Source organism: Phlebotomus papatasi, chromosome 2 (genome assembly GCF_024763615.1).
Source record: "Phlebotomus papatasi isolate M1 chromosome 2, Ppap_2.1, whole genome shotgun sequence".
Lineage (NCBI taxonomy): Eukaryota > Metazoa > Arthropoda > Insecta > Diptera > Psychodidae > Phlebotomus > Phlebotomus papatasi.
Window position 1 is genome coordinate 27,969,334 of NC_077223.1, and position 20,325 is coordinate 27,989,658.

At 33.6% G+C, this 20,325-nt stretch overlaps 1 protein-coding gene across 2 annotated transcripts; it reads right to left on the minus strand.

The window, feature by feature from the left end:
- Window positions 1–1,971: 1,971 nt before the first annotated feature.
- Window positions 1,972–19,428, minus strand: LOC129803325 (USP6 N-terminal-like protein). Of its 2 annotated transcripts, XM_055849781.1 has the most exons (9): window positions 19,277–19,428; window positions 17,900–18,249; window positions 13,462–13,966; window positions 12,972–13,117; window positions 12,574–12,894; window positions 7,336–7,483; window positions 6,279–6,498; window positions 2,314–3,375; window positions 1,972–2,200 (listed from the first exon to the last, which is right to left on the minus strand). In XM_055849781.1, exons 2-8 carry the CDS (start codon window positions 18,104–18,106, stop codon window positions 2,349–2,351), a joined length of 2,574 nt encoding a protein of 857 aa, XP_055705756.1. In that variant the 5' UTR covers window positions 18,107–18,249; window positions 19,277–19,428; the 3' UTR covers window positions 1,972–2,200; window positions 2,314–2,348. The 2 variants fall into 2 exon arrangements, with proteins under 2 accessions (XP_055705756.1, XP_055705757.1); XM_055849782.1 differs by having other exon boundaries at window positions 1,972–3,375; window positions 17,900–18,228.
- Between the last annotated feature and the right edge of the window lie 897 nt (window positions 19,429–20,325).

A 20,325-nucleotide genomic window follows, 5' to 3' on the forward strand; every position in this document is an offset into this window, starting at 1 on the left:
CTGAGAAAAAAAAGAGGGTGCGATTAACTTTTTTTCCTCGTAACTTTAACAATTTTTAGGTATAAAAATATATCAAGCGACTAAAGTCGATTTTTGTCTGACCAAAATTATTTTTTTTATTAACCATAATCAATTTTCCAATTCCACAAAAATATATTGTTTACCGAGGAACTAAAATTGTTTTTTTTTTGTCCAAAGTCGATTTTTGGCTTACCCAAATTAATTTTCTATGGCTCTGGCACTCCTTTTAGATCGGGAAAAATTCACGAAATTCATATTCACATCCCTTTCTTTCTCAAACATTTTTCATATGTCTATCCCAGTCTTTTGAACTCTTCTTTTTCTTTTGACCATCACACCAAATTAAAATTAGTTCAATGGAATTTTGAAAGGGAAAGAATGAAAAATCTATATGCAAAACATTTGAGAAAGAAAGGGATGTGAATTTTGATCACAGGAAATTTTCCCGATCAAAAAGATGTGCTAATAAAATTAATTTTCTTACAAAACAAACATTTATTCCTTATGGCGCTGGCACAGCTTTTCAATTGAGTGAAATTCAATCGATTGAAATTTTACCTCTTACTCTTTCAAATTGAAATTAGATACAGTTGTCACTTTCTGTAAAATGCAAATTGAAATATCAATTTCATTTTCAATTTCAATTCGCATTTGTATTTAACTGAAAGAGACAACTATATTTAATTTCAATTTGTAAAAGTAAGAGGTAAAATTTCAATCAATTGAATGTCCAATAAAATAATCAATTTTGTTTCATAAAAAATTGGTCGGTAAAAAATGGATTTTTGTCAGAAAACGATCAAATTTAATCTCAAAAACCAAAATTTATTTTCATCGCTCAGTAAAAAATAAATATTTATTTAGAAACAAAATAAAATCTGTTTAGTTAAAGAATTAAATCTGTTCTGCAAAAATATCAATTTTGGTCTGAAAAATATTGATTTTGATCACAAAAAAAATTAATTTTGGTCTTTTAGTAATGGCTCCGGCACACCTTTTAGATCGGGAAAATTTCATAAAGTATAAATTCGAATCGCTTTCTTTCTCACACGCTTTAAATATGTTTATCTCATTCCTTCGCACTCTTCTTCTTTTAAACATCATTCCAAAGTCAATTTAGCTTAATTGAATTTGGAGTCTGAAAGAATGAGATAGACAAAGCGTGTCAGAAAGAAAGCAATGTGAATTTTGATTTCATAAAATTTTCCTGATCTAAAAGGTGTGCCGAAGCCATAAAAAATTAATTTGCGTCAGTAAAAAATCAATTCCAGTAAGGACACAAAAAATTCAGTTTTGGTTGCCCAAGAATTTTTTTCAGTCAGTAAAAATCGTTTTTCATTGACCAATATTTTTTTTGTTCAGCAACAAGATCAAATTTGATTAGTAGAAAAAGCCAAATTTAATCTGAGGGTCAATTTACAACTTTTGGAAGTGAGAAATCATAAAAGTTTAGGCAACGACAAAACAAAAATGTTTTAGACATTCATTTTATTAGGATAAGTGTGCCAAATTTCGGCATAGTTGCATGCAAACGCCAAAGTCTCAAGTTTAAAATGTAATATCTTTAATAGAAATTGATTTTTTTATTCCTTCTTCTTAAGGAGTGTTGCTTGGAACCTTGTAGACAGTTTATCATCTTTATTTACTTTAAAATCATTCTTAATATATTTTAAAATGAATAAAAATGTAGACATAGTTTTGGTGGCCTATTCCGGACACCTTTATTCTCATAGTTCCTTGCCCTTCGGGAATTCTTCCAAATTCGAATTCTTGTCGAAGCTTCATTTTTTTTGTTATTCTTTTGCATTGTATAATCTCTAGAGTAATGTAAAAACTAAAAATTCATGGAAATTCGAGGAACAAAAAAGGTGGCCGAAATTGCAAGCTGGCCGGAATTTGCCACACTTCCCATATATTTCTTCAAATACATTCGAATGGAGTCAAACATTATTCTCTTTAGTAAAAATATTTATACTGGTAAAAGACAAATAAACTGAATTAGTCTGCCAAAAATTCAATGTAAATCCAATTCAAACACTTTTCATGAAATTTGTGCAATAAATCTGGTTAATTTCCAAGGTTCATGTCCGAAAAATAATTATATTCTGTCTTACGCGTGTTTTTGTTCACTGAGCATGAACTTTACAGCTTTGCAAAGTGTAAAGAGGGTTCAATGAATCTGCAAATCAATGGCATTAAAAAATCAGGGAAATTTTTTAACGTGATTTTTCTATAAATTTTCTTTGGGGCAAATTGCGTAGTGAACTGTGTGTCTTGTGTGGAACATGTTACCTGGTCATAAACTCCTGAGAATCTCATCATTTGCCTCAATTCTGCTTCTGCTGGATGGTAATGCGGATTTTATTGGGTTCCGGTGTTGAATTGTGCGTCCGATGTTTCACAGTGAAGTCATAGGCGCCCCCAAGTGGTGCTGCTATGCGCTGATCATGACCCAGGGACGCCCGGGTGGAGTGTTCATGGATGGGCGGAGAGGAGCCAAGACCCATCAGGAGGGGCACCATTTCATTGACTGGTGTCGCTAGAAGCGACTTTGGACTAGAAGAACTGTCATCTGAGGACTTCTTGGTATTATCATCATCCTCCCTGTCCTCATCATCATCCGCCGCTCCCAGTGGCCTCAGACGCTGATGGAATCCATCACCTGGCCTATGGAGGGACTTGTATTCGATACTGGAGGACGATGGCAGTGCCCTATACTGAATATTGCAGTCACTGGCAAACCTGGAGCTATTCTCCTTGGCTGCTCGCGTGGAAAAATAGCTATAGCTGAATTCTTCCTCATCTGACACATGTTGCGGTGGTTTCACGTAGCTATTTTCACTTCTGGACATCCGATTGTCAATGCCCACAACCACCCTCTCACCCCGACGTTCCTGTTCCTTCCTTGCCAATTCCTCAAATGACGTCATTCTCTGACCATTTGCCACAGTATTTGGTCTCTCCTTTGCCTTCATGTGACTACACTCAATCACAAATTCCGACTCAAGTGCCGACGACGGAGACTTCCGTGACATACTGCCACGCCTGGAAGATGACGAAGAATGCCTACCATTCTCAATATCTCTCAAAGTCTGTGCCAATTCCTCCTCTGAACGATACAATGCTGAATTCCTTATTGGTGTCACCTCTCCCGACACCACAGAATCCCTCTTTCTCCCCACTTCTGTCACACTTCCCGGCAGCTGAACCCCACCGCTCCCATTCAATTCCTCCGGAGGCGCAGGTGGCACATAAATTCGCACAATGTCCTGCGGAGAAATGGCTCGAGGTGTTGGAGTGATCATCATCGTCGAGGGAGTGCGTCCCACGATTGACAATGAACAGAAACCAGACCTGCAAATGTTGACCAATAAGAAACAATTCGCGCAAAAGACTGACTTATACTGAAGCATTTTTCTTCTTATTTTTTAAACCATTATTTTTAATTGTTTTATTTATGATCCATTTTGAATTTCAAACACACAAATTTAATTTTTCATCAGGGAATATATAATCAAAAAGAATAAATGGTATGCAGCACTGATCCATAGAGCTCAGACCAGAGAGTTTTTTAAACACTGGGATATTGAATATAAAGAATTCATTAATTTCTAGCACTTATTGTCTTCGTTGATCTGTAGGAGAATTCTCTAACGATATGACAATGTCATGACAAATTTTCGTGACAAATTTGGGAACAGGACAACATTGAAGACCAATGAGCATCAAATAGTCATTGCAAGAAGCCCTTTGAAGCTCTCAGTAAGTGATGTAAATCTGATTTTCAATTTTTTTTTTTTTTAAGAATTTACCTCATAAAAATTCTTAAATTTGGCATATCGTTACAGAATTCCCCCTGATCTACCATACTAGAGTACAGGGGTTCCGCTTCGAAAAAAATTATCAGGACCGAAAAAAGGCCCGCGAATTCACTCCAGTGACATAGTAATATTGCATATCTGCAGGAGATATCTTTCGAATAAATTACGTAAACGCCGTGATGTATGCAAGAAATTTTTGGCGACAATTATTCAGCCTAGGATAAATGTCCTAATTCAAAATCATTTTCAAACACTTTAACTTTGACAGAAGATTCAACGCATTAAGTTCATATTTTTTCTGAAGAGAATTACATAAATTAGCTCCTTGACTCTTCTAGAATGTTACTGTTTAGTGAAAATTCTTTAGATATAATTTGAAAACTTCTTAAATACAAGAAAAATACGTGAGCGTAAAATGCTTCTATTGTAAACATATTAATCCAAATGGAGACAAGGGAAAGTTTCTAATTGGAGAAAAACAGTGTAAGTCAAACCGCGACAGAAGGCTTCCAAAACCTTGTTGAGTTGCTCTTGAGTGCAGGATTTGTTCTTATTCCTGGTCTTTTCTCCTTCCCACCGAAAACAATAAGACAATTTCTCAAAAAATAATATTTCCGAGATTTCCTATGCGAAGTGTTCCTCTATTCGACCATTTTGATATCAGAGTGCCTCTACTCGACCTCCTGGGGTTCCTCTACTCGACCACTCATTTTTTTTTAAATTAAATAAACCACAAAACTTTAAAGTAATTAATATAACTTAGGATTTTTGTACACTTCACGGATAACACTTAAAATTAAGAATTAATTAAAATAAAATAGGAAAACACACTTTTAGGAAACCTTGTAAAAAGAAACAATATTTCACTGAAAAAAGCTTTACTTAGTATATATGATTCGTCGTAATATTTAACTTAATCGTAGAACACAAATTGATGCACAGTAACATAGATAAAGTCCTTGACTTGCGATTAGACTAAAAAATTAAATTTTCTAGTAATCTTTAAGGGTAATAATTAAAATAATTCCTTAAGAAAAAAGTCAAGGATATCAAGAAGAATGCCATAATTTACCGGAAAACTGCGAATTTTTATTTAAGAAATTACTTTCATGCTTCGCATTTTTATTTTTTTTTCAGTCTTCATTGGTCAATTTTTACAAATTTCCAACAGATTCGTATTAATGAAATAATTGACTCAATGATGTTGAACCATTTGCTAAATATTATTGCAAAAATAAATAAATTGAATAAATATTTCCACCAGCCGACTTAAGGAACCTAGGGTGGTCGAGTCTAGAGGCGGTCGACTCGAGGATACTTTACCTTACACCTTACAGGGATATGTTACGTACCAAGTAGCGTACAAGGATCCGCAAAAGGATACTAAGAATTTCAGTAGTAAGTCAATAAAACGCAAATATAGATATTTTACCAAAAATCGACACTGTTTAAAAGTTTTCTGAAAATCTAAATTTCAAAAGTGGATTCTCAACAGTCAATTGCCTAAATTTATTTTAATATTATCTGAATAATGGTGCTATTCCAATGAGAAATTATCCTGACTTTTTTTTAGTTCGACTTCGATTTTTTTTGGTTCATATCACGACTGTTTGGAGGTTTTAGAACACAGCGAGGCCTGGAGAACACAGTCGAAACGAAATATAAAACAACACAAAGATCAGTCGATAATGTAGAAGCACTTGATAGTAAAGTGCTAAAAAAAACATGTTCCATTATTCATTGGAATAGCACCATAAAATATGCTTTTTTAACATTTCACTATTCTTACTCAAGTGCTTCTGCATATCGACTTTTTCATGTTGGTTCACATCAAAAATTGCTATTTTATGGCTTCTACACACGAGAGAAATTTATGTCCATATTATAGCAAATTCCCTACGCTTGTGCAGGAAAAATTCTTCAATATGAACATAAATTTCTCTAGTGTATAGAGGCCATTAAGCAAACGTCAAAATTCTGTCAAAAATGCGATTTTTGACAAAAATTCCTTCCAATGTGTTCCTTTAGTTTTCTTCAAAAAATCTATCAAAAATGACTTTTTATGTAAATATTTTGTTACAATGCATGGCGGATAATTTTGGAAATATCACTTTTGAATCAAAATACCTGACCTTGTATATGATTTATGAAGAAATTGCCTACAAATTAGATAATTTGTAGATCCTTAAGATAATTAAGCTACTTTAAGGCCATTTGACATGAGAAATTTTCGTCAAAATGTTGCATTTTGAACTAAATCACGTCAAAAAACTTAATTTTGACAAAAATGTCTCACAATATGGAAAAGGAATTGGAATGGGGGATTCTGTAGCATTTTTCCTATTTTTTCTGCATATATTATTCATGAATTTGAAGATTTGGTTATTAAAAAATAGGATATTTCCGGTTAGTATAGGTTTAAATGTGAAAACTCACCCTGGACTGCTTTCATCTTCATCCTCAACAATTCCTCCACCTTCTGTGTGGAGACTCTGCGTGTCATCTTGATGGTGATAAATATCAAATGCCTGATGCGATCTCTGACCACCCGAGAAGATACTCAAATCCGCCGTAGAAGTCACTGAAGTATCAGCGAGTGATTTTCTCGAACTACCCAATCCCAGAGAACCTCCATCTTCCGATTCGGCCACATGAACTATTTTTTAATCAAAAATTAAATTGAAAAATCAATAAATTCCTTGGAACTCTCGCATATTTTTCAATATTAATAAATAAATTGAGAAAGAGAGAAAGATTAGAAATTCATGCCAAACCAACCTTATTTGCATGCAATATTAATTCCCAATCGTGTCCAGAAAAAAGCGGATTTTTGTTAGCGAAGAAAAAAAGAGAAACTCTCCCTTTCAACAAAACCTCCCCCAATTTTTTGTCTCTTGTCACAAAAACGCAAAAATTATTGTCAGAATCATGCAAATTTTCTGCTCATAAAATCACCTAAAAAAATCACCAATTACCACGAGAAAAAATATTTCAAAAAGTTAATTAAAATCTACTTTCCAAAAAATCACTAAACATTGAAAAAACTACAGAAAACAAATTTTCACTACAAATATTCACCTCCTATGGGATTTTTTTTTAACTTCTTTACATACAAACACGAGGTAGTACTAAAAAAGGATAGTAGATTTTTATCTGTTATTACACACTTCAAAAGGAAAAATCATTAACAAAAAGCAATGTTATTATTTGGCAAAAAAATTAATACTCTCAAAGAAAAGAACACAATATCTTTTTAAAGTCTTGTACTTTCAATATAAAGTGAACTACTAGAACTATTAAGAGATGTGTTGAGGCTTTTGGTGCTGGGATAAGTGAGAAGGCTGTTTTGGGACATGTAAATAGTCGCTACAGACAAATTACTAGTGCCTACAGGAAAAAAAAAGAATTGCAGAGATAAAAGAGATAAAATGAGAGATAGAAAAAAAGCATGCAGAAATCTTTGAAAATCTTTTGCAGAAAAATATTATCTTACCGGTATTTAATTGACTATTTGATCCCCCCATTGCACCTTCTGATAGACGGGATTCTGCAATTTCCTGCTGCGTCAATTCACGCCTCAAAATCACATTTTCCGTCACTTCCCGTTCAGTATCTGAGAAGATTGATTTTCTCCTGCCAATCTGGTCACAAAAAAAAGGTTTGACCATTGTAATATTCTTTCACAATCCAGATATTTTTAATTGGAAATTCTTCATGTCAAAGAAAAAATCGATTAAAATATTGCTGAAAATTATCTGAGGGCCTTTAATGGCCTCTATACACTAGAGAAATTTATGTCCATATTGAAGTAAATTGCATACGGTTATGTAGGAAAAACTGCCAAATATGGACATAAAATTCTTTAGTGTGTAGAGATAACTACGCATTGAAAAAGATTTATATCAAATTTGAGCATTTTGAAGTAAAGCGTGTGCACGATAAAATTTGAACAAATTATTTACACTGAGAAATAAAGAGGGTGCGATTAACTATTTTTCCTTATAATTTTAACACTTTTTAGGTGTAAAAATATATCAATATTTTTTAATGTTAATTTTACACCTTCTTAAGGGTAAAATTAACATGAAAAAGGGTAACATTAACCCCTAATACACCTAAAAAGCATAATATTTCGATTTCGGATCAATACTGCAGGGTAAAATGAACATTTCCGGAATGTTATTTTGACTTTTTCGGATTTCTCTCAGTGTAATCTGTCACAACTCACTAGTAAAAATAAAAGGGTCAAATCTACCCTTTTCAACAAAAATTGATCATATTTGATCCTTTGAAAGGTTCACTTGAATCTTTTGAAATTTTGTATGTATATTTATCACGATAGATTATGTTTTATCGTAAATTTATTACTCTTATCGTATTTCTCTCATCTGAGCGAACACCAAAGATGACTTTTTCATTATTTTTATTCGTTTATTCTGGAGATAAATAGGTGTCAAAACAGTGACCCTTTCAAAGGTTCATTGGTGACCCTTTCATTTTTACCAGTGTTTGGTGACAGTTTGAAGTGTCATTCATTACCTTTGTTTTAGTCTTTAGTGGTATTCTCATCTAATTATGTTTATTAATTAGTAAGAAATTAACTCTTTCGCGTCATTAGGGTCATATATGACCCGAGGAAAAAACATTATTTTTGACTATTTACATTAATTGAAATCTATCGGTTTGTGCACTACATCATAATAGAAGGATGTAAAATTCTTGGCTAATTTTCTCAAGACTCCAGATATTCAGGAAAAGAAAATATTTGAGATCAAAAATCACTCATTTCGAACTTTGTGAAATGACTTTTCTTTTTCAAAATTTTTTATATTAATTTTTTTTTTCAGCAAAAAGTTCTTAGAAACACAAAATAGAATATCCAAAGATTATATATTGCATATTTTGATATAATAAACTACTCTCAATTTTCCAGAAAAGCGTGTAGAATTTTCCGGGTCATATATGACCCTATTGTCCCCAAGGATAACAGAGTTTTCGTCCCAAACCTATAGCGAAATGTAGTTGGGACATTGTTTTTCTTTGTGAAATACAGGTGGGACGTCTTGCTCCTGGACATTTCATCTTATATCTGATGAATTATAACATATATTTTGCAGTATTTTAGAGTATTCTCCAAGTGTCCCATATTGTGCAATTGTATTGTGTGTGAATAAATGTGTAGATAAGTTTATTTTTGCCAAATACTACTCAAAATATTGTGACAGTGACTGTTCAAGGGATTACCAGGAAGATTCCTTGAACACCAGGAGTACAGTATTCATCAAGACAATCCAGTTTGCCATGGTTTTGGCCAAATTAACAACTTCAAGCAAAAAAAAACTCCTCAAAAGCCCGTGATATAGATTTTGAAAATGGTATGTACACTTCCCTTGAGGACAATAGGGTCATATATGACCCGGGGTTTTTCCGAGTTTTCACGCAATGGATTTTTTTTTCCTCTCTGAACTATTATATTTGATCATAAAGCATTAGGAAAAACTCAATTTTACATGAATTCATCTTCTGAATAAAAGTGTGACGCGAAAGAGTTAAATCAATCAATGGATCAAATCAAGGATTCGGTTGATTTATTTGACTGTGATTACGAGATTTTTCAAAAATAGGGGAGAATGACGCACTGTCAAGTATGCTTTGAAAATTAAAATGTTTTACAGATCTTTTAAATTTTCTATGAGAAAGGAAATCATTGTGAAAAGCCTACCACATACCGCATAATTTACATATATTTATCAGTTGATTTTTTAATTCTGTCAAAATGATCCAAATGAACGAAAGAGTCTCACTCAGTGGAAGATGGTCAATAATAAATCACACTGTAATCAACAATTGGCTGATTAGAATGACTTCACTGATTAAGACGATAGCTTTTCAGTTTTTTTTTTAGAGTTTTTTATCACTAACATGAAATCAGCTATGATATGTCTGAATTAGAAGTCATGTTCCAAAAATCAGTTAATCAGCTAAATTGACTCACAACACTCACCCACATATTTAGAAAACGAAGCTTGCGATTCTAATTAAATAATTCAAATGGGAAGTTGATAAACCTAAAACTTCACTAAAATGAGATTATAATTTTGTGCTTGTAATAGAACAAACATTTTGCGGAAAGAAGTTAAAACTGAATAAATCAAATTCATTTTTTTCTTTACTACTGGGGAAGGAGTGGGGCTACTTTAATTCAGTAAAAATAGATTTTAATGGCTTCGGCACACCTTTAGGATCAGGAAAACTTCATAAAGTCAAAATTCACATCCCTTTCATTTTTAAAAGTTTTGCATGTGTCTATCCTACTCTATCATACTCTTCTTCTTCTTCTTCTTTTAAACATCATACCAAATTAAATTTAGTTCAGTCCAATTTTGAATACCAAAGAATGGGATAGACTTGTGCAAATCTTTCGAGAAAGGAAGAGACATAAATTTTGATTTCATGAAATTTTACCGATCGAAAAGCTGTGCTGGAGGCATTAATAAATCAAATTGATTTTTATACTAAATTCGATTTATTACGCCAACGCCTTTTCGATCAGCCAAAAAAATTAAATCCAAATTTTAATAGCTTTCATTTTCAAGCGTATTGCACATTTCTAAATTACTCTGTTTGTATTGATCACGTGATCATCAAGCTAAATTAAATTTAGTTTCGAATACAAAAAACAGAATAGAATATTGAAATTTGTTTGAAAAATAAACTGTTAAAAAATTAGATTTCAAATATTTTCCTGATGGAAAAAGTGTGGCAAACACATTACGACCAATAATAATTTTTATTTCTACCCAAAACTGACATCATGTACTGTTCAAAATCAAATGGGTTTCTTTGTACATCAAATTAGATTTTCTAATGACCTAAATTGATTTTGTTTACTTATCAAAATCGATTTTTATTTAGTTAAAATTGATTTCTAACTTATCCGAATTGATGGTCTTGCTCATCGAAGTTTTTTTTTACTAAGCCAAATTAGATTTATTTATGACGAAAATTGATTTTTTAATTGACAAAAATTACTTTTTCCTCAGTTAAAATTGATTTTTAATTCATCAAAATTGATTTTTTTATCCATCAATTCGAATTTCTTAATGGCTTCGGCACACCTTTTAGATCAGAAAAATTTTATGTAATCGAAATTCACACATTTTTTTTCTCAAACATTTTACATAATGTCTATTTCCACTCTTTCGGACACTTCTTCTTCATTTAAACATCAAATAAATTCAAATTTAGTTCAATCTATTTTCGAGCGCGAAAGAATGAGATAGACATATGCGAAACGTGTGAGAAAGAAAGTGATGTGAATTTTGATTTCATGAAATTTCACTGATCTAAAACGTGTGCCGGAACCATTAATGACCAAAATTGATGGATGGATTATTAAAATGGATTTTTCCTAAGCCAAAAATTATTTTTAACTGACCAAAATTAATATTTTGATAATTGAAATTGTTTTTTCTATTACTGGGAAAATTCGATTTTTATTGATCAAAATTGATTTCTTAATTGATTATGGCTCAGGCATACGTTTTAGATCAGGAATATTTCATTAAATCAAAATTCACATTCCTTTCTCACATGTTTTGCATATGACTATCTCATTCTTTCGCATACCAAATTCGATTGAGCGAAGAAGAGTGCGAAAAAATGAGATAGACGTATGCAAAGCGTGTGAGAAAAAAAGTGATTAGAATTTCGACTTCATGAAATTTTCCTGACCTAAAAGGTGTGCCGGAACCATTGAAATTTGAAATCTATTTTTACTGAGTTAAAACTGATTTTTAACTGAAAATTAATATTTTTGCTCCTCAAAGTCGATTTTTTACAGATCAAATTTGATTTCTTATGCCTTCGTCATACCTTTTAGATCAGGAACATTTCGTGAATTAAAACTTGGTATCCTTTTCTGTTTTAGAAGTTTTGTACGTGTCTATCCCATTCTTTGGCACTTCAATTTAGATTGAACTAAATTTAATTATTTGTCGTAATTATTTATTCAAAACGCTTGAAATAACAAGAAATGCGAATTTTGATTTCACGAAATTTGCCTGACCTAAAAGGTATACCGGAGCCACTATTGACCAAAATTGATTTTGTATTGAATAAAATTGTTTTTTTTTTGCTCATCATAGTCGTTTTTTTACTGAGCAAATTTTACTTCTTATTGACCAAAATTGATTCTTTCATAAACCGAAATCCATTTTTGCTGAGCCAAAATTGATTTTTTCATTAACCGAAATCCATTTTTGCTGAGCCAAAATTGATTTCTAACTGGAAAAATTTGACTTTTTTGCCGATTTCAATTCAATGCTGTACTGGTCATTTTGAATTAATTATTTAAGCTTCTGGTACACCTTTTAGATCAGGAAAATTTCATGAAATCAAATTTCAGATCCCTTTAGAAATTTGATTGAGATAAATTGAATTTAGCTCAATCAAATTTGTTGTGATGACTAAAATAAGAAGAAGAGTTCGAAGACTGAGAGATATGCAAAGCCTATGGGAAAGAAAGGTATTCGAATTTCGACTTTATGAAATTTTTCTGGTCTAAAAGGTGTGCCGGAGCCATTACTATAAATTTAATCATTACCACAATTTGAATTTTTTGCAAATATCACTTTAACCAAAATACTGTCCATGTCCATTACGTCGCAGTCCATTTTATTTTAATCATACCCTTCTGATTGTAAATTCAATTTTGATTTCGAAATCTTACCTTTGACTCAATGCTCGGCTCCCGAAACTCCCCGAAGGGACGCTTTGGCAATTCATTGGCACCCGGCGGTGGTGGGAGGTCCATTTTGTTCTTCTTCAGTTCATCCATGCACTGCTCGAGTGTCTTAATCACATAATCATCATCATAGCCGAAATCCTTGTGAAGTTGCACCTGAAGATACTGCACAATCAGATCCATATCCTTGAGCTTTAGGATCTTATTTTTGTGCAAACGCAATACACTGTACGCCATTCCCGTCACAACTCTCTCCCCGTCCAGCAAATAAATATCCCAAACACGTAAGCACAAACTAAATGGGATCTATAGAAAAGAATTATTGATGTTTTTTAAAGCACAATATAATTCATTGTTTGAGGGCTTCTTTTGGCAAAACTTACTCGTTCGACGAAAATCACAAAGAACCATTTGAGAGAATAGAGAATGGAGTCGAGGTTGAACTGATCAAAGTGCTTCTTGATCTTTGGGAGGAATTTCGCAATGATTTTGTCATGATGCGCCAAGAAGCGCGTTAATTTAGGGAAGCCTGCAGACCAACAAAAAAAAACAGACACTTATAGTGGAAAAATTTAAAGTGATTTAAAATTCATGAAATGAAAGTGTAATCGTGAGAACATAAATTCATTGTTAATTTTTTCAAAGCAAAAAAAAATATGCGGTATTTATTTGTTTTTTATTCATTAAATTTGCGATTATGTTTTTCAAAATTGTTATCAAATTCATAAAAAAGTGTTGCAATAACAAAATGTTCGGTAATTATTCAAAATCCTGTCAAAATCCTGTGACAGAAAGTGTCAAAATTTGAATTTAAATATTAATCGATTTCGAAATTGATTAACTCAATAAAATTTACTTTAAAATCCAACTTACCTTCAATATAGAGTCCGTGCATGGCATATTTCTTATCCGCAAGCAACACACTCAGTGCCCAGAAGGCCTCCTCTTCATCCATGTACATTAGCAGAACCCCCGCTAATCCCGACATGCCTTGGCAATATCCCACTTCCATGTTGTACATGCTGTATGCTGTGAGGACATTGAACAGACTCTGCTGCTTTATGCTGTAGCGTTCGCGATAGAACAAATGCTCCCTAAATTGACGATTAACGTCTGAGTCAATCTGACGCGCCTCAGTACTACACTGACGCGCCAGACGCAGCATATTCTTATACACATCCTTCTGCTCAGCCATCACTTGCTCCAAATTCAGCAGCTTTACCCACACTTTTGATCGCAACTTGTCCGGAATGCCCTTATACACTCGACTGTGGAGCTTCTCAGCCGTTTCCCGGCTGTTCCACTTGCTCAGCATCTTGAGCCATTTCTTAACGCGCTCCAATTCAATGGCACGTGCCTTTGCTTCATTGGGATTCACCTGGAAATTCAAATTAAGCTCTGAGCACAATTCTATTTCGAGAAATTCCCCGACTAGACACATAAGGCACAATAAACTCCAAACACCGTACTAAAATAATCAGCAGTAATTCTAACACCGTTTACTATTTTTTTGCAGTTGAATTTTTATATTCATCGATTATTCGATGAATCAGGGGCATGACATTTCCTAGGTTTTCTATGTTTCTAGCGAGCCGAAATTTTTTTGAGTTTATTAGCTGTTTTCTGTCATTGTAGAACGAATTAGTAAAATATACTAATAGAAAATAAAAGCCAATTTAATAACGAAGAGGCAACCGAAAATCCTAAATAGGCAATCTACGTAGTTTTGGAGATATCTCGTGAAATGTTTACGAAAACAGGGGAAAAATTACACTAAAACTGGTCGCATTTTTCAGAGCTAATGTCACCCCCCTGCGATGAATATTAATGGTGTGTTTCTGAGATAAAACCTTCCTACCGAGTGTTATAAATCCCTAAGTGTGTCTTGGCTAAAATAGAAAATCAAGCTAATTTTCAAGAAGAAACCAAGTTTCAAGAGTAGGGGAGACTGGGGCAAAAAGTCACAAATCGAAAATTTTAAAATTCAATATCTTCCAAGATAAATAAGACAGCGGCTTCAATTTTTTTCCATAGATAGCCTCCATAGGTCTTCTTCAATGTCGTAAGTTTATTAGAATTTGGACAAGGAATTTAGAAAATAAAAAAATATCGAAATTTTTAGCCCTATTTTTCAAATATTTTCCGTGCAGAAGATCTCAATTATTAGCTAATTATATTAAATTTGATGCACTGGTGAATATTTCCCAAATTAACTGGATATTCTTTGAATACGAATCCGCTATCTATTTTAGAATTTTACAAAGATTCTTTTCTCCAGAAATTCTTTTATTAAAAACGACCACTTGGGGTAAAAAGTAACAAAAACTATGGAGCAAAAAGTAACAAAAACCGAAACAATTTCTGATGTCCCACGGTGAAAAGAAACGTCAATGCTATGTGTCGCCGTTAATTGTTTGCATTGGTCAAACCATGTGAAGTCTTTTGTGTGTCTTTTTTGTAAAATAGCTTAAAATGCGCTTTTCTCGCTCAGATAGAGAAAACGGTGTTTTACAAAGGTGTAGAAGAATAATTTTTCTATGAAAATATGTAATCTAGGTATTTTACTTGAATTTACGGAATCCCGTAATAAAGCGAATCAAAATGTGATAGTATCTTATTCCTGATACTATTTGCCCCAGCATTTTTGAGAATGATCACAAAATTACCTTTTAGAAAATGGCTCGATAAATATATTCCTTACAAAATAGAAGAAAATGACTTTCACAGAGTTGTAGAGCGGTAAATTTCCTATAAAACTGTGCTAATTAGAAATTTTGGAGGTGCTCGGGTAGCTTGTAAAAAAATAAAATATCCGTTTTGTTACTTTTTGCCCCAGTCTCCCCTAATAAAGATAAAAAAATAGCGACCTAATAAAGCAAACTTGAAGTTTCAGAGTTTGTTTAAAACTTGGTATACCATAAAATCTTATACAGTTATTTATATTAACTTGAAAAAAAAAAGAATAATTATTTCAAGTAAAAATTTATTTAACAGTAGGGGAAAGTGCGTTACCTTCGGACGACTCAAGCTTCGAACAATTCAATTTTTTCTATGTTCCTTATTGATTTCACCCATAGCCCTTTACAAAGTCTCACGAACTTTTTTATGTCATCCGGACAAATAGTCAACTTAGGGTAAAATGGGGTAATTTGGAACCATTTACAATTTGGGACATTTGAGATTTTCTCACTGTTTTAGAGATTTAGAAGGAAGAAACCAGTTCCTTTTCTTCTTAAACGTCTTTTTCTTCTAATTTGCGGTCTTTGTTTTCTCTTTGCTAATTTGAAACAGTGAAAAAATCTCAAGTATCCCAAATTATAAATGGTTCCAAATTGCCTCATTTTACCCTATGCGAAAATTTTGCATGGAAATTCGAAAATGATTTTGAATTCTTCGAACAACAACGACATTTTGTACGAATATAGTGCCACTTTGCCATTTAGCAGAGACACTTCTAAAGGTGCGAACCAGCTGTGAGCGCACCTAATTTCTTCTGCGATATGATTGTCGTGATAGAATTATGAGAATCTTGCACATATCAAAAAATCTATTTAAGTTGTGAAATGCGATGCTAGCTAAACACGCTCTTAAATAAAAATACAAATTCGATTATTGTTTCTAATAAAGGATCATTCATTGTTCTACCAGAAGTGCTCAATTTTTTGAGAAAACGTAAAGCAGTTGATCTTGACATTATTAAGATATCTAAAAACATACCCAATCTTCCCAATCAGAGCTAGAGTTTGATACTCCAATAGTGTCTTGGATAAAAGGTAAATGGAACTCTATTTTCACAAAAAATCGTTGATTTTCAAAAAATTAAATTCCAAAAACATTTTGACACTCGATATCGAGAGCCCAGAGAGCACATTTAGTTAAAAAAGGCAGCATTTTTAGCAAAAATATGCTGAAAATGCTGCTTTTTTTAGATAATTGTGCTCGTTGGGGCACTTCGAAATTCGAACAGAAAGTATTTCGGGCACAATGAAGACAAAATGAAAAGTCGAAAACAAGAACGGTAAAGTTCAATGGAATATTTTCTTTCTAAATGAAGATTTTTTATCAAAATAATCTCGGCTAATTGGGCTTACACATGGCTCTTCGTTATCCGGCTGATTGGGGGACAAAATGACATTTATGTTTTTGAATGATCAACTGTTTTTATATTTTATGCTGTGTGAATTTATTTTCTGTCAAAGAACAAGAGAATTTTCTTCATGGTGTGCTTATGTTTCATTTTCTTTATCACAATTATGTATTAAAAACTTCGATACAATGATAATAATACTTTAATTCACACTGGAGAAACTTCTTGTTTAGTAAAAATAATTTTGAATACATCAACCGCCAGTGTTTGGCTGCTGTCACCCGGATAACGAAGTGCCGGATAACGAAGAGCCGTATGTATATGATTTATTTCAATTAAATAATTGTATTTGTAAATTCCACCCCTGCGCTATGCTGCACCCTAATTTCGTTTATCACCCTAACCTTCCCTAAATTCGTTTCCTAAAAAAAATCTCCTTTCTGTGTATTAGAATCTCCTTAAGTGTGTCTTAGCTAAAATAGCCAAATAGTACGATCTCTTGTTTTATGTTCGAGTGTATGTAAAAAAGTTGTCGAAATAGTGTTTAAGTAAGAAAAATTAAATATTTTAAAAAAAATGATAAGATGGTTTACTTAACTTTGGTACGGGTTTCGTATAATTGCAAGATATGTTTTTCTATCCTTCGATACAAATTAAAGAAAAAATCTTGGTTCTAATTCAAGTCCTCAATTTGACGTTGACAAGCATGAATTTTGGGATTAACTCGAACTTATTTATCATAAGAAAATTATAATCGAAATTTTTTTAAAACTTTTTAATTTTGGGAGATTTTTACTTCAAGAGCGAGATTTCGAATTAGAATATGATTGATTGCATTGATTGAATGTTTCGTTACCGTTAAGACACTTAGCTTAGAAGAACAAACTAGTAAATTGCGAGCCCGCAATTTCTTTGTTTAATATTGTTCAATATTTCTTTGTTAATTATTTTATTTAGATTTTTTTCTATGTCTGGAATAAAAAAAAAACACATTCAAGAGGAATTATTCACAATTAGGCTTTTATGGTATGTGTCTTGGCTAAAAGTGTAAATTTCAGTGCAGCTTTTCTGCTTATTATTTTTTTTCCAAATGACAGTATTTCGAGAATTTTTTTAAGACTGCTTTTTGGAGTAGTAAATAAATAAATAAAATGCATGTTTTTCAAAAATGAAACTAAATTAAATTTTAAGTAAAGTTAAAGTTAAGTTCAAATAAAAACTTACCTTTTGTGGCAGTCGACGATCATGAATGAATCCATAGCGATCTGTCTGGTGGTATACTTCAAATCCAGGATCTTCCCATGGATCAATTTCAGCCCCGGCTTCACGTCCACGTTCATAGCGTTGAAAGAGCTTCTCACGTTCCTCATTAGCTCTAGCCACAAGCGCCTCCTCATCCGTATTCCCGCGTCCACCGCTGTTCGATGCCATTCTGGACCGGGTGTCTTCTCACTCGGACATCCGGAACATATTTACATGCTGGCGCGCACTTTTGTGTGCTCACTGATCGCACTCTTCACTCGCGTGTTTGTCTATTTTTCCCACGACTGGTGCTGAATGTGAAAATTGAGATGCTTCAGGGAAAAGCGAAAGAAGAGAAAATAAAGTGAGTTTTTTTTTTCTTTCTGCGTGGGAGAATGCAGTGCAAGAGAGTCATTGAATTGACTCATCGACTCCTTGGGTGTCCTGGGTGTGTCTTAGCTACAAAGGTAATCCCCAAGATTAAGAATTAAATCAATTAACAAAAGAAAAAATTTGGAAGAAAATTTACAGTATACAATGAAGTGCTTTGGGCATCAAGCACGAGCCAAGAATTTTGATTTATGAGCTTCATTGTGATGCAAGGTGAAATTTTTCCAAATGAAAAAAAATTCAGTGAATTTGGTGGAGTGCTCTCTGGGAATTCTTTTCGGTCACTTTCTGACTGTGATCTCCATAGAACTTAATTGAGGTGATTGTCTCGTTTATTTGCACGCATGATTGGTCACGAATAAAAATATGACAATTGAGTGGGATTTATGGGTGGAAGGAGGCGCAAATAATCTTTTATTGCCAAAAAGAGAGCAAAAAACGGGATTTTTGTAAATTTCTAGTGAAATAAAATAGTTTCATCGAATGTGTCCTGGATAAAGGACACTGTCCTTACTGGGTCGTCGATTAAATTTCAAGAGGATATGCTATGTCTGCTGGGTTACTTGTTTTAGTGTAAAAATACAAAAAACTTGCTGAAAATCCAGCGGAAAAGACCCAGAAACGCCCCAATCTACTGCCACGAATTCCCAGGAAAGCCCCAGAAGTGAAAACTTCCCAATTTTGGTATAAATTTCAATGGGCAAAGGAGACTTTCTGTACAATTGTCTCAATCGTAACTTCCATTCACCTAGTAAACGGTTAATTCACTTCTGCGAAAACATTAAACATCCGTTAATGGATTTTCACGCAAACAGTGCACGGGCTGACACTGTTATTCATATTTATTTCTTAAAGAAAAAATTCTCATTGGACTTGACACAGACACGGGAGAAGACAACCTTTTTCTCGGTTCACTTTTCACCAGCCACCCATGCAAATTTCCATTTCTTTTTCCCCTCATTCACTCACCCCACTAATGCACTCACGCAATATGCACAAACATTGTCACGGCAGGTGTATAGCACTGCAGAAAATAAATAAAACTCGACACCACCATGAATTTGTTGTTTCAAATTAAAAATTTCTCCTTTGCGAAACAAAAAAAAACTCGCATGTGAAATGTCAAATGTGAAACTGTTGCGGAGAAATGGCACGAGACGGCGCTGGAATTCCAACAACAGCGCCATCACGGTGAAGCGATTGAAAACAAGAAGCGCGGAATAAAGTCACAGCATTTTTTTTGTAAGATACCACGGCATTGACGGCATTTCTGAATTCTGAGCTAAAGTAGGCAGTGGGCTGCACTGACGAAAAGTGGGTTTTCTGCAGCTCTCCAAACTTACTGGGAATTTATAAGTGAAACTGTGATTTTCTGATAAAGAGCTAAAAAGTTGACTTCTGATTTCTGAGATGTAAGAACCTCTTCTTGAAAATAATTGAATGCGGAAGGATGGATCCTCTGGATAGGCCACGGGAGGACGAAAGCCCTGGAAGCCACCCAAGCCGTTGACACCGTCAACGCCATCGACGCCACAGTAAAGCCATCAATACAACAGTAAAGGCAGTGAAGCCATCAAATATTGGATATTCAATTCAAAATAATCATTGCACAGCTAAATTACACCGTTAGAGTGCATTTGAGATGTAATAACAAAGAACCACACGAGGAATGAGATTGTTGTATAGCAATTTAGAAAGAGGATTGTTGCATATTGCTGTCCCACGAAAATTTCCAACAACTTAACTTCAAATGAGTGACTCAAGATCAAGAATGTCAGATACAATGCCTATATTCTCATCTATTACATCAGACCTAGAGGCCTAACGGTTAGAGAGTGACTTGGGAACTTTGGGAGATCCCTCCCCATATGAATTGACCTCCTTATCACTAATATGACCTTCATTTTACTCTACCTTCCCCCTCCTCTCTAAAATTATGGACCGAAGCCCTAACTGAGTTAAGTGGTAGAATACTCGCTCTATGATGTAAGTGTCCTGGGTTCAAATGCTCTGCTGAT